We start from the raw sequence: 12,565 nt of genomic DNA on the forward strand, positions 1-12,565 counted from the left end.
AAATTTGTTAGTCTCTAAGGTGCCACACATACTCCTCCTTCTTTTTTCATGGGAAGAGTGTTCTGTTTGGCTATGACACAGCACTTTTTTTTTTTTTAAACTGGCTAAAAGCTCTCTTTTATTAGCTAAATCTCATGGAGTTTCCTGAGCCCTCCAACTCCTTCCCATGGCAAAACCTGTAGGTAAATATGGTCTTTTCTAAAACATTACTTTTAAAATCACCTTAAAATGATGATGCTGCTCATCATACTGTGAAATATATGATACTGCATATTGACATCCTCATACGCTGGCCAGCATTAAAAAATCATCATATAACCACGATTACTACACTGTGGTATCTGGGATACTACTTTATTTTCCTGTCCTTAGCGTAGTAAATGATATTAGTGGCCCAGAAATAGCTATGTAGTAACCAAAGATACAGGCTAACCTTTAATGATGTTGTATAAAATGTATGGAGTCAGGGCACAGGGAAATCCTCATTGCCCCTCTCTCCATCACAGGCTTGATCCAACTCCCATTGAAATAAATGGAGGCTTTTCCATTGATTTCGATGAGAATTGAATAAGGGTCCAAATTTTTTTTAGTGTTCTGACTCAGCCCAGATTATCATATCCTCTCTCCCTGCCCCTCAGAGGATTGCAAATGGAGGATATAGGAGCTACTTTTCACCCCATCTTTCCCCCACATCATGCTGCCTTCTTCCTCAAGATTGGTCAGGTTGCCACAAAGCTCCTCTCTGTTGAGCAAGGAGTCTGTGCAGGCCATAGAATTTGGTCAAGTTGTATGAACAATAGAAGCAAAAATGGATTAAAAATAGAAATAAAATAGTAGCTTCTTTTTGGTATAGATAGGGTTGTTAGAAAAAGCTTGTTTAATCTACAAAATTGTCTTACTCCTTCACATAATCCACAAACTAGGGGTCACCAAATGAAATTAATATGCAGTAGGTTTAAAACAAACAAAGAAATATTTTTTTCACACAATGCACAGTCAACCTGTGGAACTCCTTGCCAGAAGATGATGTTGTGAAGGCCAAGACTATAACAGGGTTCAAGAAAGAACTACATAAGTTTCATTGAGGATAGGTCCATCAATGGCTATTAGCCTGGATGGGCAGGGATGGTGTACTTAGCCTCTGTTTGGGAATGGACAACAAGGGATGCATCACTTGATGATTACCTGTTCTGTTTGTTCCCTCTGGGGCACCTGACATTGGGCACCGTCAGAAGGCAGGATGCTGGGCTACATGGACCTTTGGTCTGATCCAGTATGGCCATTCTTGTATCTTCCTGCTGCAACTGAGAAGATGATGTTTCAAAGACTGGTTACTGCCTGTGTGAGCTTCCCATGATCCTACTTCTCATTAACCTGTAGAAGTGTTGATTCACACTAAGAACTTTGTGAAATGGTTTATGATCTTTGTGTGCTCTCCAAGGTAATCTTATACGCCTTACATGTACAATGGTGGTGTTAGAGCAGTCTATTTAGAGCTAAACTATTTAATATGTAGCATTCCTTTGTTTTGTTTGCTGAAACTGTTTTTTTCCAGCCACTTCTCATCCATTTTTAAAAAAAAAAAAAGTTAAACTATCAGAATCATAGTCTTTGTTCCCACTTCCCCACTATTCAGTTTATTACACAGTGGAGAATTGGTACAAAAGATCCATCTGAGCAGATCTTGTGTTTTTAAGATATGGGAATAGTTTTAAGATAAGGAATAATTTGGTAAACATAAAAGAAGCTATGGCCAAAGATATTGTTTACTCCCACGGATACTATATTTTTCACTAGGTTTATTTTGAATTTTACAATTGACAGAGAAATTACTTTGTACTGGTTCTTACAGCAAGCAAATGGTCTAAATTCTGGCTTCTTAAGCAGACAGGTTTTGTTTATCAAGGTTTAGTGTTACATAATTCTTATCAATTTAGCAATTCAGAGACAGCCAACAGACTTTTCCAGCCAGAAAGAGTCTGATAACATTCTATTTTCTCTTGCATTTTCCTAGCTACAGGTTCTAATTTTGTGTGCTAGTTATATAGGTTGTCTAAAATTATAGGCAGCACTAATTGTGTTCGCTACACACAACTCCATAGTTATTGCCCAAGGTAACTATTGTACTAAATGCTATTTAGCTGGGGGTAGTAAATATGGAACATATAATAACTAACTTTTTAAAATCATATTTGCCTAGGTATCATTCAGTGATAATTACTATACAGAGTATTTACAATTTAGGATAAATAATACTTAAGTGTTTTTTCTTAATTATGCAGCCATTAGCCTGTCGAGCTCCATGCTATGATACAAGTCCAGCGTTTCAAATATAATCAAAGCAAGTATCATTAAGTATATTTTTGTAGTCTACCAAATAAGACTGGCTCATATACAAATGAATCATACTTTAGCAACGATACAGTGACAGACTAACAATATTCTGTAATATCCTGAACAAACTTGATGAATTTAAGATAAACTTTATTGAATTATGGTTGATACCTTTGGGGTACATTGTATTAAAATGCAAATGTTTATGTGCTGTTGTGAGAGTATATGGAATGTCTTTAGCAGGAGGACAAGATTAATGCAATCTATGGGCAGTATTAGCAACTTCAAAGGTCTTTTTGGAACAATATATGTGAAGTGGATTTTGTAGGATGTGCCCGGGGGTGATGGGAATGCAAATTCTTTCCTCCAAAGCCAACCTTCTGAAGTTATACCCTGGGGAGAGAAATCCATTGTATACTAATTACCTGCTTCTGGAAACTCCAGATCAAAGACCAGTGAACTAAACATGTTTTGAAAGTGGTTGTTCTGAGCTGAAACTGTGATGAACAGGTAACCACATGGAGTCTTCTAGGGTGAGGGTGGAGGGGGTGAAAGACTTCTCCTGCCAGAATCTATGTTGGGGTTGGGGTTAATTCTGGTAAGCTTATTAGCATGCATGAAGCTTCTTTTAATGTTTTCTCTGTAATGCTTTTTACCTTAAGAATAAAATAGGCTTGCTTAGGAAGAACTGTGTGGTACTTGTAATTATAGCAATTACAACTGTTAACCATTTCTAAAGAGAAAGTCAGCACAGACTTCTCTGTGCTGGGAAATACACAGTGAAGGCAGAGAACTGTGCAGCCTGGCAATACCCTGATCAGAAGGGAGAGGAACACAGGTCACCACCCAAGAGAGGCGACAGCTGGGGAGTTGGAAGGCTGAGGGTTGGGTGCCCTGGCTTGACCACTGAGGGGAAATACAGGTTGTGGTTGTCCAGAACTGAGACGGATACCTTCTTATGATTCAGAATTCAATCAGTTCTCCCCTGCTTCAGAATAAAGAGTTGTAAACTCTTTGCATATTGATTTTGATGAGGGTGCTTCTCTGTAATAAACAAAGTTACCCCAAATTTGTCACAACTGGCGCCTCTCACACGCATTTTTGTGAGGTGACCATGAGCCGTTCTCTATGGGACCCCTGCTGCCTACTGTCATGTGTCAGATAACAAATCCTTTAAACTTTAATTTCTCTCCCAGATATTGAAGCTGACATTTCTGCTCTCTCATCTGCAGCCTCAGACTTCCTCTCAGACTATAGTACAGTCTTCCTAGACATCATATTTCAGCTAGAATGGAGATCATAACTATCAGTCAGACAAGTCTATTATAGGAAACAGTTAGGATGGCCCTTTTCTTGGTGATACACAAAAAGGGAAGGTTTATAACTGCTTTCCGAGAATTACAAAGCTGTGCTCTTCATTAAAGAGGATTGCAAGAGCTCGGACAAAGTCCCTGCTACTAACTGGGAATGCCTCCTCCTTTACCAGATGTACCCTATCAAGACTGCTTGCGTAAATGTCAGTCCTATGCTGATTATGTCAGAACCTCCTGAAGTACTTTGTTTGAATCTTCTCCCTGCGTGCTGCAGAAGCCTTTTGGGACAATAGAGTAGGCAGTTGCTTGGCCTTACTTACATACTTATGATTTAGGGGCTGGGTTTTTCAGTTGACTAAAGCTTTTCTATATGCCACCTCTGGCTACTGCCTCATTGGAGTTTGCTCATACATTGAATGAGGTGCAAACTAGAGATGTCTACTCTGACCACTTCCTCTCTTTCTGAAAATGGAGCCACTTATTCATAAAGAAAGACCCAGTCAGGAACCGACTTCATCCTGAAACTCCGCAATATTAACAACCTCCCTCAGAACACCATCTTTGTCACCATCCATGTCATCTCTCTAAACATCACCATCCTTCACAATGATGGCATTGCTGTCCGCCTCAAATATCTTCAGGACAATGGACAACACTCAGATATCCACAATAAAGACATCTCCAAACTCATCCATTTCATCCTCACCCATAACAACTTTACATTCAACAACAAATGCTCTTTTCCAAAACATGGGAACAGCCATAAGTACTAAGATGGCTCCCCCAATATGCCGGCCTCTTCATGGGCTACCCCAAATAAAAATTTCTGGGCAAATGCACCACAAAACCAGTGATATAGCTGAGATACATCAATGATATTTTCATCCTCTGGACAGATAACCCGGATAGATTCCCACTACAACTTCAACAATCACCATCTGTCCATCAGACTCTCTCTGGAACACTCCCATACCAGCATCAAATTCTTGGACACCACGATCAGCTTCAACAATGGAACCCTACAGACAACTATTGACAAGAAACTCATGGATTACCCCACTGACCTTCCAACATCCAGTAACCACCTCTAAAGACACAACACAATCTGTTCTCTACAGCCAGGCACTCAGATACCACAGAATATGTTCCAAGGAGAAAGTCCAGGATATACACCTTAACTCAAAATCACCTTCACCAAACAATGAGAGTCTATCAGAGAAGTAGATCATATCATGGAATGGGCCACTGAAATAGCCTGAGAGAATCTTCTTCAGCAGGTGGGGAGGGGGGGAGAAACCCTCTGACTTCACACCTCTAGTTGTCACTTACCCAGAATGGGTTTCAGTGTGAGGTGGCATCATTAAACAATTACAACCCATGCTTGATGGGGACCACCTGAAAGAAATCTTTTCTGAATCCCCTTTCTAGCCATCAAAGAATCTTCCTAACCTTGCCAAACTCCTCATCAGAAGCAAGCTGGCCAGAGATTAGGACCCATCATAACAATAGATGCAAAACCTGCATACATATCGCTACTGCTATGATGATCAATACTCCCCACAACACACCTTTCAGGATCCATGAGTCCTACACATGCCTATTACAACATGTGGTTTACCTCATCCAATGCACTAAATGTTCCAGTATCAACTATTTGGGTGAAATGAGACAATCACAGCTCTTGAATAAACTATAGAGAAAAATGATAAAAGACACAAACACCATATCACGTGTGTGTGAACTTTTTTTCATAAAATGATCACTCTATATCTGACCTCTCAGTCCTCATCATCAAAGGAAACCTGCACAACACTTTCAAATGACCAAGCCTGGGAGTTTAAATTCATAACTCTTTGTTAGACACTAAAAATAATGGACTCAGTAAAGACATTGGATTTATGGCTCATTACAACAATCTAAAACCCACTAACCCTCTTTTGTCCTATGACTGTAGAGGTGTTGTCACTTCTCCTTGAATGGTCTCTTAAAACATGTTAACTCCTTTATACTAAACAATCTGTTCCACCTTGTATTTAGTTTTTGACACTCTGGTTATGTCTACACAAGGAGTTTAAAAAAAAAAAAAACAACCTGTGGCTGGCCCTGGTCTGCTGACTCAGGCTTGTGGGACTTGGGCTCAAGAGCTGAAAAATTGCTATATTAAATTATAGATACTTGGGCAAGGGCGGTCCCAGAGCTCAGGCTCCAGCCTGCATCCAAATGTCTACACAGATTTTTATCCCTACGGCTGGAGCCCCATGAACCTGAGTCAACTGACCCAGCCCAGTCCCACCCACGCCGTGGGTCTTTTATCCTTGTATATATGTACCCTCTGAGTACCTTTCCCAGAAGGTGAGCTCTATGTAAGCTCAAAAGCTTGTCTCTTTCAGCAACAGAAGTTGGTCCAATAAAAGATATGACTTCACCTACCTTGACGGTCAGGAATTACTCCATTGTGACAGATACTCACTGCAAATTTGTCCCTTTTTCCTATTCACCAGGTTGATCCTGTTATTTGTAGGTATTTGGCAAATAGTTTGGACAAGCCATTTCCAGATTATGGGTTGTCTAAATTTTTCACATTGCCATTGGAGGAGTGTGATTGGCTCTCTACTTTTGCATTGTGTCTGCTGGACTGGATCCCTGAAGCTGTTCAGAATTTTTAAATAGTGAATAATGAATGGTGAATAATGAATTCACTGAGTTTTTTGGCATGTGTTAAAATTTGGGCTGTGAAACTTGGGAGTAATAAACTGTTTCATAAATATCCCCAGCAATTATCCAAATATACCAAAGTAACCATAATCTCAACCCACAACCAGCAGCGAAACAAGGCTGGTCCTTTTAGAAAAGGTGCATGTGCACTAACGAGTAGAACATGTCCTGTTGAAGCCATGGGGTCCCTAGATTTAGGGAAGCCTGTTCAGTGCTTTTCTGAACACAAGGCACATATCTTGCCCTGCTGCTGCATTAGATAGAGGCGCTCAGTTCCCTCTTTCCTGTCTTCTGATCCACAGGTATTGTCCCAAGGAGCCGAATGCAGACTCTGGGTACTACAATAATATATGCGCTAAGGGGTTGGAGCCATTATTTAGTGCTCTAGCAGTAGATGACACTGGTACTCTGCCTCTGAATCACACTCACTGTGCTGTGGATTTGTCTCCAGTTATGTACTGCTTTCATTTGTCCCCTTTCATCCTTGATTTTTTTGTGATGCATTTCAGCTACAGATTCTCCAACTGTGCTTAAGTACTACTTTGAGTTGTTGTTGTGGTATTTAATGCAGTGGGATTAATACTTCACCACTACTCTATCAGATTAATATATAAATTCATTTAATGTATTGCTTGCATTACCTGGGGGTGATTGGAAAATTCAGTCCAGTGCAGAAGGCTCACACAAGGCTCACTGCATACGCATATTAAAGGACGAGGCAGAACTAGGGAGTAGTTGCTTTATGCAGTATGTTTCCAGAGCAACCCACTCCAGCTCCCAGGCAAGACTGAAAGCTTCTCTGTGCTGACCCCCACAGGGGAAAGTAGGGTAGGAATGGCATTTGAGTGGATTTGGACTCATGAAAAGTAGGTTCAACTCCTGATTTAGCCACAGGCTTTGTCATGTAATCTATGCTCTGCCTCTGTTCCCCATCTGTAATGGGAGGAATAATGCTTCCTGGTCTCACAGGAATGTTATGAGGCTATAATCCATTGATGGTTGTGATGTGCTCTGACACCACAGCGATATGGGCCAGAGAAGAATTTACATAGATGGTAGCATGCAGCCGTATTCAGGCAGTCAATGACAGTGTAGATCTAGGTCCTACTTATTTATTTAAACACCTGCAAGTTGTGCGATGAGTGTCTCCACAGATCACCCAGTGCCCTGTGTACTGCTGCATTGCAATGTTTGTACAGAATGCAAGCCCTTGCAAGAAGGGACTGAGTCTTTCTCTAAATGCTGTAGAGCAGCAAGACACATGGGGGGCGCTTAACAAATAAATAATAGCACCTCTCTAGGTGGGTTTAAAGATTTACATTGGACCACCTGAGAAATTTGTATATACTATTTTAGTAAAGAACAGCACAGAATTTATTTCCTCGACAACTGAAAGCAGTATTTAAAATGTGAGCACAAGAGTTAGGAATAGAACTCAGGTCTCCTGTCTCTGAATCTTGTACCTTATCTACTGGATCACCCTACAACAAGTTTTTGCAGATATGAGCTTAAATAGGGATCTAAAGGAGGAAATGGAAGTTATTCTGGTGCACAAAATGTGGGAGGTTGCTCCTAGCATAGGACTAGGCACAAAAGAAATTAAGTCCTACATGATGCCATCCTATAATCCTAATTATTTATTTCATTATCACTAAGTGTTCTAAATGCTGTACAGTACAAACGGGCCATTCTTTCATCTGTACTTATAGAGGAGAGGCTGACACTTAAGGTCAGATTTTTAAAGCTATTTAGGCACATAAAGATGCAGATTGAAAATCCCACTAGTTGTCTAACATGCCCATTGACTTCATTGGGGGTTGTGCATGTAGACACTTCTGAAAATCCCACTTAGGTACCTAAATACCTGTCAAAATCTGGCCCTAGGCAATTAATCCGTTTAGGTGAACAAACAAGGCCCATTTCTCATAGTCCCAGGTATAACAATTGATGTAACTGAGTATGAAAACCCTGGCAATGTTGCCATGCTTTTGTCGCTCTCTTCAATTTCAGGACAAGGTACAGTTTATTCCACCTGTGAGTGAGACCTCATGGAATCTGTGGGGCTTTTAACTAAAGTGATCTCTACTACTCTAGGCATTCACAATAGCCAACCAGCATTTAGAAATCTTTGTGATAACCAAGGAGATAGGAGTGGGGCATGGAGGGACAGAAGGGGTGAACGGTCTGAAGAGGTCAGTATATTGCCATTTGTCAATATTTATGACTGTCTTTTGGTTGGGGAGCTCTCTAATATTGCGTCATAGGAAAAGAAATGTTATAACTAGTACTAAAGCAGCCACGACAGGGGGTTTAGAAGCCACTCTAGTCTTTCTAAAAGATGTTGGCATTAAAAACATCCACCCACTAGTCATTATAATTTCTGTGTTTTTGTGATATGAGGCTCACCCAGACCAGTAATGGGTTGTGTCGCCACCTGCCCTTTAACCCCCTACTTCAGTGCTGTGCAGCTTTGGCTCAGAGCCCTGCCACCAGCAAAATGCTCAGAGAACAGTGGGCTCACCCTGACTTCCAGTAACCCGGTTTTTCTTTGCAGGGTGACACCAACAGGCCTTCAAATCCCAAGTTTCCCCAATATAGTCTCCCCTGCAGTGTCCAGTCCTCCTTACTGGACCCTTGCAGAAATTAAGTTCACTGTCTCCAAAGAGACCAAGTAAACACCAGCCTACTAGATTAGCTGAGGATTTCACCCTTTAGTTTAATATACAGCACTGAGGTGGTTTTGTAAAGTTAAATCTAGGTTCTATTGTTGCAAAATTTGTTTTAAGTGATACAAAGTAGGAGGGAAAAGGATAGACATGACTACAAACAAAAGTAAAAATACATTTTAGTCTTCAAAGCATAACTTAACAAGTTAGTCTTTTGTTCAAAGTTGTTTTCTAACCACAGTACTTCTTCCATTATAGCTGGTCAGTCCTTAGCCAGGATCCAACACAGAGCCCAAAGCTCTTGGCTACTTTGTTTCCTCAGGTGAAGAATAAACCAAAATCCATTTCCAGTTTCATAATTTCCCCCTGAAGTTGATTATCCTGATGTCAAGGGCCAGGAAAGTCTCCTGGGGGATTCAGTCTCCTGTCTCCCCCAGAGGGGAGACACCATGTTAATTGAAGTGTCCCCTCTGGGTGAGTTCCCCAGTGATGTTTCCTGCTGCAGTTTTACAATGCAAATAACATGTCTCCCCCTCCATTTCCTGATTGCTTTGTTTACTGCTGATCTATCCCATTGTCCATGGCTCACAAGGTGGAAAGGGCATTCACAGCCCTTTGTCTAAGAAAACCTATTTATCAATTTTTCCTGTTATGCCTGGTTGAAACACGTTTTAATCACCTATTTCCAGCATATCCATAGAGTTCTTTGCACATTAATCATAGAACTGGAAGGGACCTTAAGAGGTCATCTAGTCCAGTCCCCTGCACTCATGGCAGGACTAATTAAATAGACCATTCCTGACCGGTGTTTGCGTAACCTGCTCTTAAAAACTCCAATAATGGAGATTCCAGAATCTCCCTAGCCAATGTATTGCAGTGCTTAATCACCCTGAGAGTTAGGAAGTTTTTTCCTAATGTCCGACCTAAACCTTCCTTGCTGCAATTTAAGCCCATTGCTTCTTGTCCTATCCTCAGAGGTTAAGAAGAACAATTTTTCTTCCTCCTCCTTGTAACAATCTTCTACATACTTGAAAACTGTTATCATGTCCCCCCTGTCATCACTTTTCCAGACTGCCAATTTGAAAGGGCATGTCTACCTGCTACTAAGTTACAAGTACAGATTTAACAGAAAGCCATTAAAGGCTGAGTCCTAAATCACTAGCTATCTCATACTGTAGAGTGTAGTTGTCTAACAAAATATTTGTCTAGGAACTACATGTATGCTTGTTGATAATACTGATGGAATGAGGAGTACTTGTGGCACCTTAGAGATTAACAAATTTATTTGAGCATAAGCTTTTGTGGGCTAAAACCCATGTCATCGGATGCATGCTGTGGAAAATACACTAGGAAGATATATATACACAGAGGACATGAAAAAATGGGTGTTGCCATACTAACTATAACCAGAGTAATCAGTTAAGATGGGCTATAATCAGCAGGAGGAAAGAAACTTTTGTAGTGATAATCAGGATGGCCCATTTCCAACAGCTGAAATGTTCTAATAGCTTCTCACATGTTTACTCTGTATTTTCTTGTAGTGGTTACCTTTACTCTACCCTGGATCCTGGTGTGAATTGGTACAGCTCCACCAACTGAGGATCTGACCCTAGGGCTGTTACATAGTGGTTTAATGATCAGTGTTATACAGAAGAATAGGGAATGACATTATCTGATTCCCCTCAATAAACTGGTGTCCTTGGTACCCACAGAGGTGCTGGTAATAACCCCAGTTGAGAACATGAAAAAGGATTCTAAACACTAATGTTAGGTAAAAAGCAAGTCCTTACTCACCTCTCCAGCACCCGAGTTCGTGCGGAGTTGGTATGGGACTCACAATCTGTCAGAGACCAGACACCACTTCGTTGATCAACGGGCTCACACTATCCTTAGCTTAAAAGGCTTCGGAGTAAGTGTGGCAAGTTTATTAGGGGTGAGCATCAATATTTATACACAGAAGTAAACAAAGTGATTAACAGATCATAATGGTCATGCATAATCAATTAAGATTCTACAGGATAAAACAGGTTAAATGTAAATTTAAAAAGACAAAGGGGGAGATGGCTACTTAAGGGGAGGGGGGTGTCATGAGTAGTTCGCAGGTCAGAGCTTTGATTAAAAGTTTCAGATAGAGACATCAAGTCTGGGTTAAGTTTAAGCTCATCAAAAGTTCAGACTCAACACTAACATTGGGGAAATAGTTTTGAAAACCATGGCTACACATGTGCTCCTTTTCCCATCTCATTTGTAGATGCAAACTTGCTATTTTATTATTAATAATACTATTTCTAACAAGTTACAATAGCACCCAACGTGTGTTAGGCACTATACAGAGAGAGATTTTTGAAATATTTACTAACTAAAATTCCCTCTTTTTTCCATTAATTTCTTCACTTCCAGATTCCAGCCCAACTATACGCAGGAAGGACTGTTCCTATGAGAGATTGTGGCTACGCTCGTTTTGGTTCTGCTTAGCTAAGGCCAAAAAATATATATCCCCACCTCCAACATGTAATAAACTTAATTTTTGTGGTTCCAAAAAAGCAAATCTTCCTATTATAAATATTAATAGTTTATCATTACATAGCTCCTTTCACCCCAGCTGTACAGAATTCTACAGACATCAGTTAATTAAGCCTGACTATACCGTTACTATTATAACCATGTTAGAGATGGGTAAGCTGATGATGCACAGCAGAGCAAAATCGCTTGTCCATACTCATAGGATGAAATTCACCTCTATGCAGCTGTAAGTCTCACTTAAGCCTTATTATGGGGGATTAAGTGGTGCATAGGTCTTGTGCTAGTCCTCTGCTCAGGGGTGAATTACACACAACAGAAGAACCATCCAGTTCCTTGCTCTAATTGTTATACATACACACTCCTTCCTAGATGATATTTTTCCTGATTAATATAGAACCATAAATTAAAATGATAAAAACCCAGCACATTTTAAAGGACTCCATTCTGCTGTTGCATATAAGTGGGCATGGGCTCAGAGAGCCTCCATATGGAGCTCATTGAAGAATCTGGGCCTGTGCTTGTAGACCACCATGAATTGTGCTATATAAATGAATTTTAATAATATGTCCTGCATATTGGCTGTAAGAATAATTCTAACCCCTTTGAATGATGAGGAATTATGTAATGTTAATGGTCATTGAGTAGAAAAAGGCTTGTTAGTAAGGTGGGGAGTGCAGGAAAAGGAGTAGCTTTTTTTCCTCCTCCTCTGTTTTTAGTGCATTCTTCTTAAGTGAGATCTATCAGTATGGAAAGCACAAACATTTTTGCCAGTCAGTAGAGTGCCAGAGAAACACACTTAGCTGTATTCTAAGAACATGTGCAGCAGTACAACAGTGCTTTACTCATTGTGCCCATAGGACTAGAATCCGTTATCCTGATCTCTTTTGATATGTTAATGAAATGCAAAAACACTACACTGTTACTTGAGGTGTAAATAAGATGCTTTGTCAGTTTCACTGAAAATTAAAATAAACCAAGAGACTCATACTCAGATATTTAGTTGAGTGAATTAAG

At 40.2% G+C, this 12,565-nt stretch overlaps 1 protein-coding gene across 1 annotated transcript in view; it reads left to right on the forward strand.

The window, feature by feature from the left end:
* Positions 1–11,995, forward strand: part of LOC123343644 — an 82,483-nt gene extending 70,488 nt beyond the window's left edge. Inside the window, exon 4 of the mRNA XM_044978868.1 lies at positions 11,429–11,995. Within this exon, the coding sequence (XP_044834803.1) occupies positions 11,429–11,781 (353 nt within the window). The 3' untranslated portion in view covers positions 11,782–11,995. The remainder of the gene's footprint in view (positions 1–11,428) is intronic.
* Positions 11,996–12,565: the final 570 nt, after the last annotated feature.

Source organism: Mauremys mutica, chromosome 11, assembly GCF_020497125.1.
Source record: "Mauremys mutica isolate MM-2020 ecotype Southern chromosome 11, ASM2049712v1, whole genome shotgun sequence".
NCBI classification, from domain to species: Eukaryota; Metazoa; Chordata; order Testudines; family Geoemydidae; genus Mauremys; species Mauremys mutica.